We start from the raw sequence: 21,369 nt of genomic DNA on the forward strand, positions 1-21,369 counted from the left end.
CCTTTGCCCATCACATCCCTGCTAACCATAAAGTCCCTATCTATTCAGATCCAGCACTTGTTCTGTAGCCTTCTATGTTTTGGCAATTCAAGTGCTCATCTAGATCTTACTCAAATATTGAGGGTATCTGCTTTCACCAACCACTCAGGCAATGTGTTCCAGAATCCAACTATCCTTTGGTGAAAGCTTTCTTCTTCAATCCCCTCCTAAACTTGCCCCTTACCCTAAACTGATGGCCTCTAGTTTTAACCATGTCTGCTGTGGGGAGAAATTCCCTACTATCTACCCTTACTATCTACCCTATCTTGTGATTTTCCACACCTTTCTCAGGTCCACTCTTCTGTTTCGAGAAAACAAATCTAGTCTATTTAGTCTCTCCTCTGAACCGAAACATTCCATCCCAAGCAACGTGCTGGTGAATCTCCTGTACACCATCTCTGATGCACTCATCCTTCCTTTAGTCTGGCAATCAGAACTGCATGTGGTACTCCAGATATTTTTGAATTCTTAAGAATTTCATTGCAAGAGCAATGTCACATGATTCTTAACATGGGTAAGATTGCCCCTAAAGTCATAGAGCTGTACAGCATGGAAACAGGTCCTTTGGCCCATCAAATCCATCCTCACTATCAACCACCCATTTTTACACTTATCCTACCCTAACCCATTTTATTCATCCAACATTCCCATCAACCACCCTCTAGATTATACCCCTCACTTGCACACTAGGGGAAATTTACATTGGCCAATTAAGCTACCTAGCTGCACGCCTTTGGGATGTGGGAGGAAACTGAAACACCCGAGGAAACCCATGAGCATAGAGCGAATGTGCATACTCCACACAGCAAACAAGATCAGGATTGAACCCAGGTCTCTGGCACCAAGGCAGCGGCTTTACTAGCTATACCACTGAGCTGCCAGCAAATGACACATTCCTGCAGTATTCTTTTACCCTTTATGCATGCAAACCTGATGTGCACTTCGAAGATCTTTTAATTATTTTTCTACTTCTAAAATGTGATGTGGATCTTTTAGGTAAAACTGAAAATATGGTTGTCCTTGAGGGCAATATGGTATGACAGGAGCAGGATATCAAAATAGGAATAGTTGTCAGTGTGAGTAATGCTATTAAATAGCCCTAGTGCTGGCAATCGGCTAGTTAAAATTTTTTCAGGGTTAGTTGATACTGTTCCTTAACTTTGAGTAAAACAGGGAGAAAATGGCAATACAAATTATCCATAGAGATATTTATCCAGATAAATAGAAAGGGTTGTTTACCATGGTGTTAAATTAAATAACCCCAAATTTCTTTAAATTTTCACATTTAGTTTCCAGGATTGTAAATACTCCAGCTTTCAAACTGGGATCTTACCTTTTGGAATTGTCTGGTCTGTTCCCTGACAGAGCTCCAATCCAGACCTAAAATTGTTAGTGGGCAAGAATGCTAGCAAATAGCAATGTGGAAACCCACAGTGTTATTTTACTGGCTATACACAGAAGCAGCCTGATTTGTGTCAGCCTATTCCCCACATCAGTGATCTTGTTCTCCCTTACCATTTATTCTTCACAGATAAGCAAAGGCACTCAGATGATATGACACTTAAAAACATCAAGCTTGCCTCCCTTTCTCATGAGCTGTTTCTAACTCCTTCATTGCTCCTTTCAAACTGATATTTGTATGGATGTTAGTACTCAAAATCATCTGTCCACTTTGCAGGATGTTGGCCCAATTTTCCCATCCACACTTATTTAAATTGGACCTTGAAGTCCTTCCCACCAAAACATTATTATGTCTTCACCACTGTTGACCAACAGCTTGAAAATGGGTATGTCCAGTCCACTGGAAAAATAACCAGTTTCTCATTTTCTTAGTTCTGACGAAGGATTTAGGACCTAAAACGTTAACCGTTTCTCCTTCCACAGGTGCTGCACGACCTGATTCACATCTTTGTGTAAGTGCTGAAGGGCCACCCCTTATTCTGAGTCTCCTCTACTAGATTCCTCACCAAGAGGAAACAACTTCTCAGTATAACTTGTGCCAATACCTCCTAACTTGTATTTCTCAATGAAATCATTTCTCATTCTTCTAAACCCCAATGATTATGGGCCAGTTTTCCTCCTCTATCCTTTTAAAGGACAATCCCCTCAACCTGTGATCGATTGTGTAAATCCATGCCGCACTGCCTCCAAAACTAGTATATGTTTCTCCTCGGTACAGAAGATAAAACAGAACACATTGTTCTAAACTTATCTTGCCAAAGCCTGTATAGTTCCAGCAAGACTTCTGTACTTCAACTTACTTGCAATGAAGGTCTACAAACCTTCCTGATTGCTTTCTGTACATAGATTTTTTACACCCTTCCTCTAAGGAGCAAGCACTCGGAGATGAAAAGAGTAATACACAAAATGCTGGAGGAACTCAGCAGGTCAGATGGCATCTGTGGAGGGAAATAAAAAGCCAACGTTTTGGGTCGAGACCCTTCATCAGGAGTGGAAAGGAAGAGGGCAGAAGCCAGAATAAGTAGGTCGAAGGAGGGGGAGGAGCACAGGCTGGCAGGTGAGAGGGGGAAGGTAGGTGGATGGGGGAGGGGGGGTGAAAGGGTGTTATGTAAGAAGCTGAGAGGTGATAAGTAGAAGAGGCAAAGGGCTGAAGGAGGAGGAATGTGGTAGGAGAGGGCAATAGACTATGGAAAAAAGGGAAAGTGGTGGGGGAATAGATGGGCTGGTCATGAGGGTGGGGGAGGGGAAAGAGAAGGGGTGAGGGGGCCACAGGAATGAGGGAAGACAAAGGTGGAGGGGGAAGAGTGGAGGGGTTACTGGAAGTTAGAGAAATCAATGTTGAGGCCATCCAGTTGGAGACCAACAAGGTGGAATATGAGGTGTTGTTCCTCCAACATGTGTCTGGCCTTGAACGTGGCAGTAGAGGAGGCTGTGGATAGACATGTCAGTATGGGAGTAAGATGTGGAATTGAAGTGGCAACTGTCCTTAACATCACTGCAGCATTTGACCAAGTCTTGCATCGAAGGGCTTAAGTAAAACTGGAGTTAATGAGCATCAAGAGGAAAACATGTCAGTGATTGGAATTGTCTCTCTCATTAACGAAGATGTTTGTGTTTGTTGGGAGTCAATCATCCCCATCCCAGAACATCACTTCAGGACCATGTATTTTTAGTTCCTTATCTGTTATTTACCTTACTTCATAAAGTCAGGAAGAGGGGTATTCACTGATGATTGAGCAATGTTCAATTGCATTCATAATTCTAAGTCTAACACAAAGCAAATGAAGCAGTCCATGCTTGTGTCCAGCAAGATCTGGACAATATTCAGGCATGGACTGATAAGTAGCAATAAACATTAATGCCACAAAAGTTTAGCTGTATATATTACCCTGTTATGGGAAAAAATGTTAGGTTAAGGAGAGTTATGATTGTGATCTTGAGACTTTTCTATTTCACTCCAAGTTTTTCATCCATTCCAGAGCAGTCTTATTGTGAACACTGGTCACTTCAATTTGAGCTATACTGAGAGCCAGTCTTGAGCCACAATCCTGTGGTCAATGATGGATTCATTCACTGATATCACTGGAATGACTATACGAGAGGGAGATCAGACTTGAGAAATAAAATCCCCATTTTTTGAAAACAGTTATTAAATAAAATATAAATGTTTTTTTCTATACAAGTACTTTAAAGAGATGGGATCAATGAAATATTAAAGATGCTGAATAAAGTTAACTGTTTAAAAAAAAATTGTGTATTTACCTCCTAAAGAATCAAAACTGATCAACAGAAAAACAATTGTGCAATTTTTTAAAATGTAAGTAAAGCTATTATGTATCAAGAAAACCATAGGACTTCAAATTTAACTTAAATATTTACAAATGTTGTGTCACAGCCTAATTCTTTCCTTTTGTTTGTTCTTCTATAGAATGCAGAAGTCTCTGTCTTTGAAGTGAATATCAGGTTTATTGGAGGCCTTCTGGCTGCCTATTATCTCTCAGGAGAGGAGGTACTGTATAACTGTTAATTTTGTTTTAATGTTCTTTACCCTTGTAGTCATAGAGTTTTATATATATCAAAAGTAACTTGTAAAATGTTGAATATAAATTTAGTATTGGCCGGAAATGTAATTGGACCCATTGCACTCACATTGGCTAAAGAATGGGTCAGAGGGTATCTTTTGCAAGCAACTTGTCTCTTTACTCCCCAAAATTGTCTTCTATCTACAAGGCATATCAGGAATGTGATGGAGTACACTCTACATGCCTGGATGAGTGTAGCTCTAACTACCATCAAGTTGCACCATCGAAGGCAAAGCAACTCATTTAATTGGCAACCCATTCACCATCCTAAAAATTCACTCCTGCTCCTGCCAGCACATTGGCTGCAGTGTGTACCATCTACAAAAGACACTCCAGTAACTCATCAAGGGTCCCATGACTTAGACTGTCTGGAAAAACAATGGCAATGGAGAAAGCATGTGAATTCCAACACTTGCAAACCCCCTTCCAAATGTCAAATTAATAAACTTGCCTGGGGAATATTGGTACTGCTGCTTCATTATCATTAGGTATAACTACTGGAACTTGTTAGTTGTCAACACTTATTGGAGCATCTAAACAGAGCACTGATTCAAAAAAAATTGCAACCTTGAGGCAAATTAGTGATGGCAATGAAGGTTAGCCTTGTCGGTGTTACTCAGATTTTGTGAATGAATAAGCAGAAAATTTTATAATAAAGAATACTATTTAAGTACCAAACCCCTTAATAAAGCATGGATGATTTTTACAGTTTCAATAATTAACTTTTGAACCAATGTCATTTTGAACTTTTGGTGGCTTTTTCATTATTTCTGTGCATTAGTATTGGATGATTCATTGGTGCTTACTGCAGAAAATTCACAGTGAAACATATTGGCCAAGTCTTAGTACTAATGCCAGGACTCAACTGGGACTTCACTAGGAATACACAGTTACGGCAAGTTCTGCCTTGCTGCTTGTGAGGCTGGAGTTTAATGGGACCACATTTTCTCAGGTTGGTAAATCTGCCCTAAGCTTGTGCTGGAGTAGATTTGGTACACGCACAACAGTTCCCACCCAGATGAAAGGGGGACAGTGGTTTCCAGGTGAAAAGTAGTTCTTACTGGCTCTCAAAGATGTTCTGTGATTGTGACAGGCTGCTTTCACTGAGACAGCCCTGGCCCTGCACAGAACGTCACCCAAGTATTGTGAGCTTGGCTTCCAGCAGAAGACTGCATTGGGGGCCATGCTGGAACAAAGGGCATGGCATAGGGACAAGCAGCTAATGATATTTGGGCAACGAGATCTGCCCCATTGTTTTAATAATAAGATTGAGTTATTTGAAGTAATGGAGAGGGTTAATGCCGTGTATATGGACTCTGAAAAAGAATTTGATAAGGTATCAAATAATAGAGAAAGTGACAGAATTAAAGCCCAGGGAATTACAGGCACAGTGGCTACAATGATGCAAAATCGCAAAGGCACAAAATGGCAAGTCCTGGTACATGTTTATTTTTCAAACTGGAGAGAAATTCTCACTGTGTCCTCTAGGGGTCAGTGCTGGGTTTGCTGCTCCTATTGGCATGCACCTGGATTTGCGTATACAGGGCATAATGTCGGTGTTTTCAGATAGTAATAGTGAAGAAAGTAGTAACAGATGTGAGGATATCGGTATGCGGCAGGTGAAATTTAAAGCAGTGAAGTTTAAAGTGATTCTTTTTGGTAGGAAGAATGAGGGGAAGTAATGTAAATAATGTATTGCAATTTTAAAGGGGCTGCAAGATTGGAGATGTGGGGGTGGCTGCATGTTGAAGAGAGCTGGAAGTTTTTAGAGCAAATCATTGGAGTGCAAGTAGAAGGATTAGGGTGGAGAAGTTGAAATGTAATATTTCAAATACAGGGCCAATTCTGTTTTTAGTAGAGTTGTATTAGTGTGCAGCTGGTGACCTAGTCCAATCCTAGGAGGTGAATCCCTCATTTAAGTATTTAAATACTATGCCCCTAAGATTTTGTGATCCAGCTTTAACATGAGTTGGTTGCTTTTTCTGGTTCATGAGAAACAATGGCTGAAGGGAGTTTTGGACTGGTGGAATGCCACACAATGCAGATAGAGAAATTATGATTGCTCTTCCTGGACAATTCAACCTGTTCCTCCTCCTCTATAAATGTTCAGACCCATTTATCTGTTCCTGTTAATGAGCAGAGAAGTTTAAAGAGAGATGATTGAGGGGTGTTCAAAAACAAATAGTTGTAAAAAAAAAAGTTTTTTTTACAATGCATTCATTTGATCTGTATTAATGTAGGTGAAACAGATTTAAATTAACTTTCAAAAGGAGCTGAGTTTAAAAATTGGAGAAGAAAATAATTGCCAGGCAATGGGGAAATAAGGGAAATAAACTATTTTGATAGCCCTTTCAAAGATGCAACACATTTGATGGGCCAGATGATGGCCTCTGTTGTTTTGTCACAAGATACTGAGTCTTTTTTTTATCAAATTGTAATAGTTTCAGTGACTAAATTATCACTGCCATAACTTCAGCTTTGAAAGTAAATGCAGATAATTATAATACACCAAATGGACAATATCATTACCAATATTCTTTTTATTGAATGATAAATTTAAACATCGAAGGTTTGAAAATTAAACTGTTTACATCTGCCTCTTAATAATTTAGATGGTATTTTTAAAGTTTTTTTTAACAACTGTAAGATATGTTGTGAATGTTATTATTTATGAGATCTGCGATGAAATCCAGCTCAGTTGAATGTGAAAGAAAAGTAATTTACTACACTTCAATCTCATTCATGTGAAAATGAAATTTGACTTTATGTAATATAATTGCAGAGCATAATTCCTAACAGTTATGTTAAAAAAATAATAGATATAATGATCTAACTTAGAATCAAAATTCTTGTCTCACTATAAAAATCACCTTGTGTTTTAATTTTAACTTAAACTCAAAACAGAGCTATTCCATGCTCCTCTTGTATGGAAACTGATCTACAAAAAATCTGCTAGGATCTGCCCCAAACTGCTGCTTTGAGTTTCACATGAATTTTTGCTCTGAAGGTATGCGTAAATTTCTTCTAATGTGGTGTTATATTTCCAGTTCTCTATCTTGAAGCTTCTCCAGTTTTGAGGAAAGATCCATGAATATCCAGGAATGTGGTGGCCAAACTGGCGCAGCCAAAATTAAATGCTGCAGTCAGGAACTGTTTACTTACTCACTTACTAATTTTTGCTGTAAAGGTCTTTGTTCCACATTTTGTAAAGAGTTTCATATTTTTATTGTAAATTTAGGATTTGATTTTCTTATTCTCAATATTAACTGATCTTTTCTCTACCCAGAATTCTATATTTGTGTGGATGTACGTTCTGATGGAGTAGATTAAATGCAAATGAAGATTGTATTCAGCAGTGTGTTTTGAAAGGTCAAAATGACTTCCACAGAAAATAATTAGAAGTCAATTTGTGGGCCATGGGAATCAAATTTTAAAATCTGTACTTTCATTGCCAGCTAGTAACAACAGTATTAAATCACAGAATTGAAGCGTTAAATTGCTTTTAGTGCATCAGATTGTCTGAGGTGGTAAAAAAATAAGCAGTTTAATTAAATATCTAAATTTTTACTGGCAGTCGAAAGGACTTGGGTGCATCGTCAAGATTCTGAGAGCAGTGTCTTAAGTCAGATTCGATGTATCCTGCGCCATATCTGAATAAGGAATGCTTGATACTATTGCTGTACTTAGATGTAATTTTACCACATAATTACCCAACAATACCAAATTAACTGATGAATAATGCCTATTCTTTGAGGTACAGATGTGGTGATGTATCATGTTGTGATGGGCGGAGTTCAGTGTGTCAGTGGTAGGATGTTTTGACATAAAACAGAAAATACTGGAGATACTCAGTAGCTCAGGCAGCATGTGGAGAGAGAAACAGCTAATGTTTCAGGTTGCTAACTTTTCGTCAGAACTAGGAAAATTTAGAAGTCAAACCTGTTTTTATTTGTAGGGAATTGGGAGAAAAAAAGGAATACCTGCTAGGATGGAGATTGAGATACTGAAAGACACAAAAGGTGCTGATGCTGGCTGAGAGGGGCTGAAGAAGGTTTGTTAATCACAGGTGATCTGTCCAAAGGAGCTGTAAATAGAAGGAAATAAATGAGGACAGAGGAGAGACACAAGAAATCCACGCTGGAACAGTGAGCTTCAGAACACTGAAGTTGCTGGAATTCTGAAACGAGGGAATGCTGGAAATACACAGCAGTCTGGGTAGCAAACGTGAAGAGAGAACAGATGAGTTGTCATTAGTCTGTTGACTTTTCGTCAGAACTGGCAAGTTCTGAGAGAAACTGGAAAGGCCATGTATTTAAATTGTTGTTGAGTCCTGAGGGCTGTAAAGAACCTATTAAGATGATATGATACTGTTCCTCAAGCTTACAATGGGTTTTGTTGGAACATAATCCAAAGACTGGAAGGCCAGTGTGGGAGAATTAAAGTGACACTGGAAGCTTGCAGTCACATTAGCTAACCGAGTACTGTGACTGCTTTGCAGCACACTGCAATCTGCATTTGTTTTCTCTTCTGCAGAGGAGACCACATGACAAATTCTGAACATAGTACACCAAATTGGAAATACGGGTGAATTGATGCTTAACTAGGGAGGAGTGCTTGGGTCTCTGGATGGTGGGAAGTAAAAATGCAAAAGGGCACCCCTTTGCAAAGGGGTGAGGGCAGAAATGTGGGAAGTGGAAGAGATGTGGTTGAGATTCTTGCCCCCTATGGTGGAGGAAGAAGCCATGGTTAAGGAGAAAATACATCTTAGAAGCACTGTTGTGAAAAAATTATCACAGCAAATGTGATGGAGTAGTACAAACTGGAAGAATCGAATCGAGTCCCTACAGGAGGCTGGTTTGGAGGAGTCTATGGGCTTGTAAGATATTGGTTTCTGACCTATACCTCAGATGGAGATAGAGGACTGCAGAAAGGAAAGGGAAGAAATTGAGATGATCTTGTGAAAGGAAAAGTGGAGTATACTGAAAATAAGATGAAACTTTTGAGTTCTGTACAGGAGCAGGAAGCAATAGTAATAAAGTCACATCAGAAAAAGATGTGTGGTGGGAGTGGGTTGAAATTAGGATTCTTCAATATTTCCCATAAAGAGACAGGCAGAGCTGGACCTCCCACTGGCTCTCCACTCTGTTCTGGAGCACCTAGACAACTGCAAAACATGCATCAAGCTGCTGTTCATCAACTACAGCTCAGTGTTCAACACCATCATCCCCTCAGTACTAATCAACAAGTTTCAAAACCTGGGCCTCTGTACCTCCCTCTGCAACTGGATCCTCAACTTCCTTATCGGGAGACCACAGTCGGTGTCGATTGGTAATTACATCTCCTCCTCGCTGATGATCAATACAGGCGCACCTCAAGGATGCGTGCTTGGCCCACTGCTCTGCTCTCTCTACACTCATACTTGTGTGGCTAAGCACAGCTCAAACTCCATCTATAAATTCACTGATGACACCTCTGTTGGTAGAATCTCAGGTGGCAACGAGGAGGCATACAGGAGTGAGAGAGATCAGCTGGTTGAGTGGTTTTGCAACAACAGCCTGGCTCTTAACGTCAACAAGACTGAGGAATTGATTGTGGACGTCAGGAAGGGGAAGTCAGGAGAACACACACCAGCCCTCATCGGGGAGTCAATGGTGGAAAGGGTGAACAGCTTCAAGTTCCTGGGTGTCAACATCTTGGAGGATCTATCCTTGGCCCAACACATTGATGCAATCACAAAGAAGGCATGCCAGCTGCTCTACTTCGTTAGGCGTTTGAGGAGATTCAGTACATCACCAAAGACTTCAACAAATTTCTGTAGATGTATGGTGGAGAGCATTCTGACTGCTTGCATCACAGCCTGGTATAGGGGCTCCAATGCACAGGATCGCAAGAGGCTGTAGAGAGTTGTAGACTCAGCCAGCTCCACCACAGACACAGCCCTCCCCACTATCGAGGAGATCTTCAAGAGGCTCTGCCTCAAGAAGGCAGCATTCATCACTAAGGAACTTCACTATCCGGGACATACCCTCTTGTCATTACTACCAGTGGGGAGGCAATACTGGAGTCTATAGACCCACACTCAACGATTCAGAAACAGCTTCTTCCCCTCCGGCATCAGATTTCTGAATGGTCCATGAATTCAAGAACATTATCTCATCTTTTACTTTTTTTCACACCTTTTTTTAAATTTATTTTTGTGATTTATAGTAATTTTATCTCTTTGCACTGTACTGCTGCCGCAAAACAACAGATTTCATGTCATCTAAGTCAGTGATAATAAATCTGATTCTGACCCATTGTGGGTTCCCATTGCTGCATCTTTGATTTGGAGGAAGTGAGTGGAGTTAATGGTAGTTATTCAATGTGAGAAGTTTAGCAAGGTAAATGAGAGAAGTGTTGGAATAGGTTGGGTGTCTGTTCAAGGAAGAAGCAAAGGGTCCTCCTGCAATTGGATGGGGGTGTGGAAGGATTAACATCTATATTGAAAATGAGCTGGTTGGGACCAGGCAACTGGAAACTGTCAAAATGGTGGAGGATGTCAGTGTTATCATAGCTGTAAATGGAAAAATTTTGGAGTAGAGGAAAAAATAGTCAAAATTCCTACAAGTTAGTTCTGTAGGACAAGAGCAGACTGAAACAGTAGGTCCACTAACACAGTCCTGCGTGTATGTTGTGGGGAAGATGTAGAAATGGTCTGTGTGGGGTTGGGGGTTTGAGGTTGGAGGAAAGATCTGAGAGCTCTTTTCTGCACAACCTGTCCCTTCTACCATCCTGCCTCGCCTAGCTGAACTCGTTCTCAGATTAGGGAAATCCTCCTTTAACTGCACTCACTCCCTTCAAATCGAAGGGAACCCACATGGATCCAAATAATGTCTGTCTTTTGTGGCACTTGGATTCCCTCCCTCATCCTTTTTTTGGTATATAGTTGGATGTATTGGTTCTACTTTCTGTCTTTGTATAGAACTCAAGTTTCTTTGTGTTTGCTGCTAAATGCCACACAGCTGTCAATTTAGCATGCTCATTCTCTGACTTTTCCTTGTCCTTTCTTGACTTCCCCCTCTCAATCTCAGGGAATAAGCTAGTGACTAATGTCTATGATGAGCCCACATCTAGTCTGACCCTGAGCTTGCAGGGTCAGACTAGGTTCCAGGTTGCAGGTCTCTGCCAGGTTCCGAATGCTTGACTTATGGACACCTTGCACACATGAACAAGCATTTGGGAGACCAGAGGGATGGATTTGCCAGCTGCTGTGGGGCTGCAGGTATCTGCCAGGTGGGAATGGAATGGGACATCTCTGCATGTCTTCTCTCCCACCCACCTCAAACTGCAACAATCAGGGACTGGGTCAAGTTGAGCATAGCTGGGAGCATACTGAGTAGACTCACTTAGTGAGGCCAGCTGACAGCCACTCTTCCCACTCCTACTTGCTCTCCCGTCACCACAGCTGTCTCTGTGATCCTCTCCCACACAGTTGTTCATTTCCGACTTATGAACAGTTTAGGTTGCGGAATAACTTGGACTGCCTGTTATTCTCCATCCCACTCCCACCTTGACTTCTGTCTTAGGTCGTGTACATTTTTCCAAGCTCAAGGAATCTTACATTAGAACTGTCAAGACTCAACATTGAATACAACACCTTTCCTGTTTGTGTCAGAAATGGTCAGTCCAGATCTAAGGTCATCAATTTACAATGTGAGCCTAGTTTTTCTCTCTCTGCAAATGCTGCTTGACCTGCTGAGTACTTACAGCATTACCTGTATATATCTGAGGTTTTCATCATTTGTAGTTCTGTTTTGCATCAGTTTCTCCCTGGGTAACAAGTAGGTTCCATTTTCACAGACATCCTTGTTGATTTTTATTGATAACTTGGAAAATACACAAGAATCACTCGATATTTTGCACTATAGTTTCTCATTTATAGTCCATATGAAAATGATTTATAACTAGTGCTAATGTTAGCTAAATAGCAGCTGGTGAATTAATTATGCAGTTATGTAGCACAGTATTTCTGTCTCCTCTCTTCAATCCCAATTATTAGCAGCAAAGTATTTTCATTCTGCATTTCTAAAGATGGTACTGAAATGTGGTGGGGTTGGGGGTGGGGACTTAAGATGAGTGCTATTGAGCCACTCATTTTGAAGGGGGAATAGCAGTGTCAAATAACTATTGCATGTCATTTTTGAAAATCTTTTTAATTTGATAAAGATTTTCAGCACCACGTGATGGTAACTGTTAGAAAGCAATTTCTTTTGCTTTCAGGGCAATTTTAACTTCAATAATGATTTACATAGTAAGCTGTATTTTTAATGTTGGATATTCTTTCTGATATGCTGATGACTACCTTTCACATGCACATAATTTACTTAGCATCCAAGCTACTCAAATTTATACCTAGGTAAAAGCCAACATATTTTCCTATATTTGATGCATTTAAGTTTCGTATTCACTCTGGATTTGTAGACGTTACCATACTGATATTTATTTGTGTCCTAAATTACTTTTGAAATGATTATGATGAGCTGCTGTGTGAACCTGTTCATGCTGATTAATTCAATTGATTGCTATGACTTGTTTACAGTCTTTTCTGTGAACAATAAACAACTAATAAATTAATAGTCTATCACCTTGATGTATAATTTGAATTCTGCTCAGCAATGACATGCAAATTGTGATAAGTGTTTTATAATTTAGAAAACCAGAGCATTGCTTTCCACTTTAAACACTGGGATCTTTTTGGTAGTATAGGCATTGATTCACCTTTAGGATTCTCAAGCTTACTCATTACCCCTTCATATTTCAGTAATATACATTCATATATGTAAAGAACAGAAACTATAATAGTTTGGCCATGGGAAAAGATGTCACTGCATTTGTTTATGGTGCTAACTACTTGTGATGAAACAATGAAGCAGATGTTAAAGAAAATATTTGGTCACATAATTGACCAGTAAAATATTCTGCTATAATAATTAGTCTAGCAAAATAGAACAGTAATGGAAGGGTATGTTGAGCCAGATGACACCTGAACTTCTGTACTCTGGGGATGATATGCAAGAATTAATATGGATACTGAGAGAACTTGCATTTTATTAACCAAAAAACATCTCTAAATGTAGCTGGGATTTTGTTTATTGCCCCAAGAATGGAGGTGGCCTACAAGTAGTTCCATTTGCCTGCTGTGGAAACAAACAGGCAGCTCAGCAACTTGCTATCAAACGTGTTAGATCAAAGTTGTGTGATCCTGCTGTAAGGTTATCAATAATAGTGGCAAATTAGATGACGAACATGAGGAAAAAGCTACAGGAACTAACTAATGGCAGAGTCCAGAATGTGGATGGAAAGACTCAACCAAAGAATTTTCATCTAGAACTAGAAATGCCCAACCTGAAATGTGAGCTCCACTGCAGTCTGACCTGCTGAGTGTTTCCAGCATTTTCTGTTTTGCTTCATATTTCTAGCATCTTTAGACTTTCATTTTCAAAATTATATTTAGTCTCTCAATGGAACATTAATATAACTGGATACTGCCCTCTTGCGTGAGACTGATGTAGAGAGCTACCTGAAAGAGTTTGGAACCTTAATTGTTATTTTTAGTGCATGCAATCTAAATATTTGCAGAGAGGGAAACCATCTTCATTTCATTTATTCCCACTCCATTATGATTCCTTCGAAAATTCTAAATACCATTAAACTGCTCTTTCTTTAGTACATCATTACTTCTAGTCTCCACAGTCTAAGTATGAAGCAAGTGGACTTTAAAAAGTGTTTTCATTTGCTTTTCCAGGTCTTTAAACAGAAAGCTGCACAACTTGCTGAGAAGCTGCTGCCTTCCTTTAACACCCCCACAGGTATCCCTTGGGCAATGGTGAATCTGAAGAGGTGAGCTTACTTACATAATGAACATTACGTGGGTAGAGCAAGGAGTCACTAAAATTGTATTCTCCTTTCTCTTGCTTTACTGCCATCTTAATTCTGCCATCTTAATTCCACCATCTAAATTCCACCATCTATTGAAGTAGGAGGCGTGAAATCTGCAGAATGGTTGGTTTCATACCTGTTCTGCAGTTCACAACTGGCAATATAATTGTAGTCTCAATTCGACAAATACTTGAGAGAATTAACCTATCCATAATATTAAAATGCTGCATCATATTTTTCTCTGAAGTCCTTCTGTTAAAATGTTTCTTTAAAAACTGCTTTCATGTTCAGTACTTGACGTTGGTGTGATTATATTTATGCACAAACAATCATGCATGTTTATTTTCTGTGTTCTATGCATGTGTGTTGTTTGGGACTGGAACATGCTTTGCAAATACTGAAAAATTAGTAAAACTGAGCAACAATCTGTTCCAATCTGTGGCTTGCATATTCATGATACAAAACTAGATTTGGATTTATAAATGCAATATAACTACAATTTAAAATGGCTTAGCTTATAGTATTTTCAAATACCCTGAAAGTTGCAGGATATTTTTTACTTGGGGATAGAAGTATTTATTTTTTTTTAAAACCACAGTTGATGAACTGGTTTAAATTGATATCTGGGTTTAACTGACTCTGACATATTCACTGTCAAGCCACAATTTGGTGTGCTTTTTAATATATATAAAAAAGATCATTTCATGGAAAAATACATGATCATTAACACAGGATGACAAAGAATTTATAACATTAAACTATTTTTGGCTACACAGAACATTTCAGATTTCAAATTCTTATTGAAAAGTTTGAATATTTCTACATTAAAATCATTAATTTTATGATTTTCTAGTTAATTCCAGCAATGCTTTGCATTGAGAACCAAAAATTATACTTTTTTACCAGATATGCTTGGAATTTGATTTTTAAAGTAGTTAAATGTTCATTTTATCAATTTAAATTTGGTTAACTCATTGAAAATTATTTTGATTATATCAAATCTTTTACAAATACTGAACTAACAAATTATTAAAGTATTTTAATTTCAGTTGATAAAGTAGGAAAACTTCAATTTAGTGTAAAACTTGTATTTAACTATTATATCTCCTTGTCCTGAGTGGTATTTCAAAGTTGGGTATAATTGTGGGGCTATATTGACTTTGTCTTTCACATTTAAGTGGTTCATATCATGACCTCAACAGTATTCCAGCTCTTTGCATCTCAAGCATATCTATACCAACAGGACACGAGTACAAAACTAAATCAATAATTGTTGATGCACTGACATTCTCTAAGAGCCTAAAACATCAAACCATTAGGCTGAATCTTGGTGGTATTGACTGACGTTTCCGACTCATAAGTCCCAGACTTGTGCAGGCCCACTAAGTCCAGGACGTACTGAGCTGCATATGCCAGTGCAAGGATAATCTGTTCCATTGCTAGAGTCAACATAATGTCTGACAATGAAGTCTTGTCTTCCTGGGGAATACCAGCATTACATTAGTGAACCCACCTTTTTCCATTCTATACCAGTCAGACTGGCAAAAGTGCAGAAGTCCTATTTTGAATAGGTTTCCTAGCCTAGAGGTTATGGCCAAAGAAAGCAAGTTATTTATTTTTTAAAATATTAATGTATTTATTGTTTGATGTGAAATGTAATTTTAGTTTGTAATTTTTAATAACCAGCAGCGATTTTAAGTTTTTAACTGTCTTCAAAGATTAGAGACATTTAAAAACATTCTTTATTTTAAAAAAAAGCTTCACATGCTCTTACAGAAGGCAAACCTGTCCCACTCCTCACCTCCCCTTACCCTACCTCAACTTCTGACAAAGGTTGTCAGGGCATTCAGGTTTGGTCCCTCAGCAGTATGTAGCCTGATGCCAGTAATGCCTTGTTACACCTTGCTACATGCATTACTTCTGGATGTGGAGAATCAACCTGATCAGCCCCCTGTATCTGACCAGGTAACTGAGGGCATGCAGGTACAGCAGGCAATGAAACTGAACAGTGGTCCAGATCTAGTGTGATTCAGACCGCTACATCTTAACCGTAGTCACTTATTGATGTACTTAACTTTGGTGAAGATTGACCACTGCATTGGTATGCTGCTTCAACTCGTTTGCCAGAAATATTTTTCTGATGGTATGGCAACATGGCACAATGTGTAAAGTTTATTTAATATAGGGAAAGCTATCCAATTGTACAATGCCAAAATTCAGTGAAATTAATGTATAATATAAAGATTTCAAGCTTTACAGCATGGAATAAGCCATAGGAAATGTCATTAAATATACAAATTGATGATAAAAGTGTATGAATTAAACTATCATAATACTGTACCCCTATTTGGGGGAAAAAGTCACATGAGTCATTTAGCATTGATACATGTTGGAGGGACAAAGACTGAATGAGGTATGGAATATGCTACCAAAAGTGTAACATTTTAAAATTACAGTAACAAGATTGTAGTGGCAAGGTAGCATTCTATCTTGTGATCATTGCCTTAACACTGTCAGGTTTTTTTTAATGGTATCCTATTCTGACACTTTTGAGAATACTTTCAAAGATTCTTGCCACTTACGTAGCTATAGTGTTTAAATGTACTGCAGTAAGTATCTGAGCTAATATGAAAACCGATGTGAACTTCAGTTTGTCATACAAGTGAATTACCATTGATTTAACATTAAAGAAAACTAAGTGGCTAGTTTCTGTTTCTCTTAATTTTACAACTTAGTTTGAATCATTTGCTTAGTTATCTGTGTAATGGAGAAGAATTAGACACAACACTTCTGGGGGAAATTAGATAATATGTTTGACTTGTTATTTTGAGTGTAGTCTTGGGAAATCATGTTGTGTAAATTAAGAGAAGTCTTTATCAGGGTGAGCATTGGAAAGTGGTCTTTTAAAAGTAACTTTCAACTTTAAATTGTTGGAATGTAATGATAGTAATGTAAATGTTGACTTTGTTATAAATGTTATAATTGTTATAAATGTTAGCATAGCAGCATATTAGCCTTGTAAAAGGTTTTAAAGAATTAGATTTAAGGGGAATTTAGTCTAATTTGTTAAAACTTGCACATTGGCCCTATGTCATAATCCATGTTTTCACTAGTTAACACTGGTTTTTGTTTTGTATTTTGTTCTCTAATCAGAAGTCTCATGTGAAGAAGAAAACTAACATTGATGCTTTTGAAAATCATTTTGTGATATTAGGAACAAAGTAATTTATTTCGCAATTGTAGATTATCATTTTGTTATTACTACATATTTATAGTTTAGGATTCTCTCTAACTGGCTTCATAAGTAGCAAGAAGCATTTGAGCGGTGTTTTGAAACAACAAATGACACCATGGAGGGTTGGTAGGGATGGTGATATAGGTTTGATTCCTCCTTCCCATTACATTAACTTTCCAATTTTACTGTTACTTCTTCAGAAAGATGATTAGTGGAAGCTTTTCTAACAGTTGTATAGCTAAAGGCTGGGGAGAATGTTTTGAGCAACACACACAAAATGCTGGAGGAACTCAGCAGGTCAGGCAGCATCTATGGAGAAAAATAAGCAGTCAATGTTTCGGGTCAAGACTCTTTATCAGGACTTGATGCAGCATAATAATTGTAAATAATAATGGGCTGCCCCCAGAACTCTCTACGCAAAAGATGCATTTCACTGTGTGTTTTGATATACATGTGACTAATAAAGATCTTATCTCATCTCATCTTTTATCTTAAAGAGCAAAGTTGGTGGTAGCCTTGAAAGAATGTAGAACAGTACAGCACAGAAACAGGCCCTTTGGCCCATGATGTCTGTGCCGATCATGATGCCAGTTTAAACTAATCCCATCTGCCTGCACATGGTCCATATCCACCATCCCCTGTCGGTCCTGTTCTTGTCTAAATGCTTCTTATCATATCTGCTTCCACCACCAACCATGGCAGGGTATTCCAGGCACCCACCACTCTCTGTATTTTTTTTAAAATCCTCTTTAAACTTTCCTCTCACATTAAATCTATGCCAACTAGTATTCCACATTTCCACCCTGGGAAAATGACTCTGTCTACCCTATCTATGCCTATCATGATGTTATCTTCTTTTTTCAGGTTGCCCCTCAGTCTCAATGCTCCAGAGAAAAGAATCCAAGTTTGTTCAACCTCTCCTTATAAGCTAATACTTTCTAATCTAGGCAACAGCCAGGTGTATCCTCCCCAAAGACCCCGCATCCTACCTGTAATACAGTGACCAGAACTGTGCACAATACTCCAAATGTGGCCTAACCGAAGTTTTATCCAGCTGCGACATTATACAGAACCTCCCTTACCACATGTCATGCACATTTGAACCACAAATTTAAAATGTATAGCTTACAAGAGTAAAGAGCTAATGATATACAAGCATGGCTCCTTCATCGTGAAAATCAGAGCGAGTCCATAGTATTCATTCACTAAGTTAACAAGGATAGGGAATTTTATGTGCAGTAGCATTGTCATTTCCATTTGAGGAAATACAAAATATGACTAAAGTATTTACAACAAACTGAAGGAAGAGCGAAAAGATATGATAACTGAAACAGAGTAAAGAACTACGGAGGGAATTGGACCCCTGCGTTTTGTTTTCAAAAGCACTGCACACAGAATAGAACAAAGTTACAAGATTAGGGGATGGACATTTAAAAGTGAAGTGCGTAGGAACTTCTTGCAGAGGGTAGTGAATCCTCTACCTTGGAAGATTATGGATGCTTGAACATTGTGGGTATTTAAAGAGGGAGTAGATAAATTTTTGAAAGGTCATGGAATTGAGGACAATGGGGAATGGGCACAGATGAGATGAACCCTGGGGCAGATCAGGCATGATCGTATTAAATACAGGGCCGGCTAAAAGGGCCAAGAGGCCTACTATTTCCTATGTTCTTGTGCGAATGTTTTTATCTTATGGCATGAACTTTTAAGGTTCTGAAAACATGATGCTGAAAGAGAAAATTCCTATGCCACATGCTTGAATTGCATTTTAGCAGCAGGAATTAGCAGACTGTCATGCTTCACTCATGGCTTTTTATACAGAATATTTGGATTGTTATGAAGCTATCCACCAGCTCTTGACTAACTTGTTTAAGTGACTATTTCTGGTTTGGTTACTACTCTTATGTGGAACAGGTCTTGCAATGCAGTTGGAACATCCTTATACTAACATTGCAAAGGATAGACCTTGACATGGAATAAAGCATTTTCATGTTTTTTACTGGCTGCAGTGCCCAACAGTGGGGAAAATCTCTACAATCTGCCAAACAAGATCATTATTGTCCATCGTTTGTGAGCATAAAAATTGTATAGAATACTGACGGATGATGGTAATGAGTAAATCTGCACATTCACATTTTTCTTCCTTAAGCTGCTTTTTTCCATAATTGTTTGTTGTGCATTGAATGGATTACTAAGTAGTTGCATGTCTGTTAACAATTAATAGCATTATGGGATACTGATAATTGGAAGACATCTATGAAGTTACTGATTTGGTTTTTTGAGCCTTGGTCAAATTGCTTATTGTTCTAACCTTGGCAGTGATCCTGCCAGTAGCTTATGTTCAGGGTGCTGAATCACCCACTATATTGATGTCTAGAAATGTTCAGGATTCTTTCTTTGAAGTAATGTTCGTCTTAAAGGAAAATTGCTTTGTTTCCGAGGCATGGTAATGAAGTGCAGTGAGATGCTGCTTTGCTTCAAAATTGTGCTGGCAGCAACATTGCAAGATTTTGCTGTAGTTATTTTCCTTTACCTTCTCATTCATTGATTCTGAATTTGGAGATGATGAAAAGTGTAGTTTCCTAGAATGACTGGAATTCTAGGAAAAATAGTTGAGTACAGTTGCAATCTGCAATTTCTCCTTCCCCAAAGTTAATGCAAGAAGTGGATTTCTATAACAGACAGGTTACTTTCGTAGTAAGTGCATTTGAAAGCATGTTTTGCTGTGTTTTTCATCATTTTGTACGGAATGTTACATAGGTGAGATCAGTAATGTAGCTTTGGTTTTTTTTGTGCAAATTTAGTCTTTGTGATCTTGTTTGCAGACAAGTAGCATTGTACAAATAAGAGAAATGGAAGTGGGAGAGGAGCTGCGATTTATAACTGAACCTGACTCTCTCTTTTCAGTGGGATAGGTCGTAATTATGTGTGGGCCTCGCAGCGAGCGAGCATTCTTGCAGAGTTTGGCTCTCTTCATTTGGAGTTCCTCCACATTTCCTGTTTATTGGGGAATCCTGTTTATGAAGAGAAGGTAAAATCTGTGGTTACATGTTTGGGAGCAGATATGCCTAGTAATTGACGTGCAACACAAAACTGCATTGCATGATTCAAAGAGTAGTCATGTTAACAGTTTTCTGCCGTTCTTGTTGGTATGTATTTTAATTCACGTTCTAACTAATCCCAAAAGAGATCTCCCAATATAAACTTCTACTTTTAGTCAAGAGAACAATTATTAAGAAATAGGCAAGGCAGTACATTTCTTCTTGAAGTCATTCTTCTGAGAAAATTTAGGCAATCATGTTGGTGTGGCATAAGGAATGGATCAAGTAAGGCAGTTTCCTTTGGTTATACCTTGGTGCTGAATTACGATGTGAAGCATTGGTTCTTCACAATTATTTTATGGAAAAGAATAGATTTATTAATCTTCAGATTGGGTTATAGATAAACATTCATAAATATGACATCACACCATTGAGAAACTTAATTTGAATGTCATTTTTATTACTTTATCAGCATGGTTCAGTTGGCTGCTTGCTTAGTTCTGGATCAGAGCTTCAAGCTAATAGACTGTCATTCAACTGCATTACTGCATTGTTGTCCTTCACTGAAGTGTTGAATGGAAGACCTATTTATCTCTCCAAGCAGAATGTGTAAAGGTCAAAAACTGCAAAACGTTACTTAAAAACAGATTACAGCTTTTGATGAGGTTGTGGATGGCCTAGCTCAGCCAATACATCTTTTTAAAATTGCATATCAGTTGGTCATTCACCTCAAACAAAAACAGAATGCTTGAAGAAATCAGTGAGTCAAGCAGCATCTGTGGAGGCAAAGGGTCTAAGTTGATGCTTTGAATCAAGACCCTGCATCAGATGGAACCAGGAGGGGGGGAGGGGTGAACAAAGGGAGAAGAAAACTAGATGCTAGATGGACAGTGTGTGTTGTTTCTGGGGGTGGGTGGGGGGTGGGGGTGAGGGTGGATAGCACCAGCAGTGTGGTGTACTTGAAGATAGAAAATGTGGTATTCGTGCCAGTACTTCTTCCCCATGGAAGATTCCATGAAAATGATAGGATAAGCAATACTCATTGTACTATTAGTAGTATGAAATGTGCTTTCATCCAAATGGGTTACTTCAT

At 38.6% G+C, this 21,369-nt stretch overlaps 1 protein-coding gene across 1 annotated transcript in view; it reads left to right on the plus strand.

Annotated features, from left to right (window-relative positions):
* The window catches only part of man1a2 (mannosidase, alpha, class 1A, member 2), a 96,611-nt gene that overhangs the window by 52,621 nt on the left and 22,621 nt on the right, over positions 1-21,369 (plus strand). Inside the window, 2 exon segments of the mRNA XM_052014404.1 lie at positions 3,929-4,009; positions 13,867-13,961. Of these exon segments, the coding sequence (XP_051870364.1) occupies positions 3,929-4,009; positions 13,867-13,961 (176 nt within the window).

This window comes from Pristis pectinata, chromosome 4, assembly GCF_009764475.1.
Source record: "Pristis pectinata isolate sPriPec2 chromosome 4, sPriPec2.1.pri, whole genome shotgun sequence".
In the NCBI taxonomy this organism is placed as follows: domain Eukaryota; kingdom Metazoa; phylum Chordata; class Chondrichthyes; order Rhinopristiformes; family Pristidae; genus Pristis; species Pristis pectinata.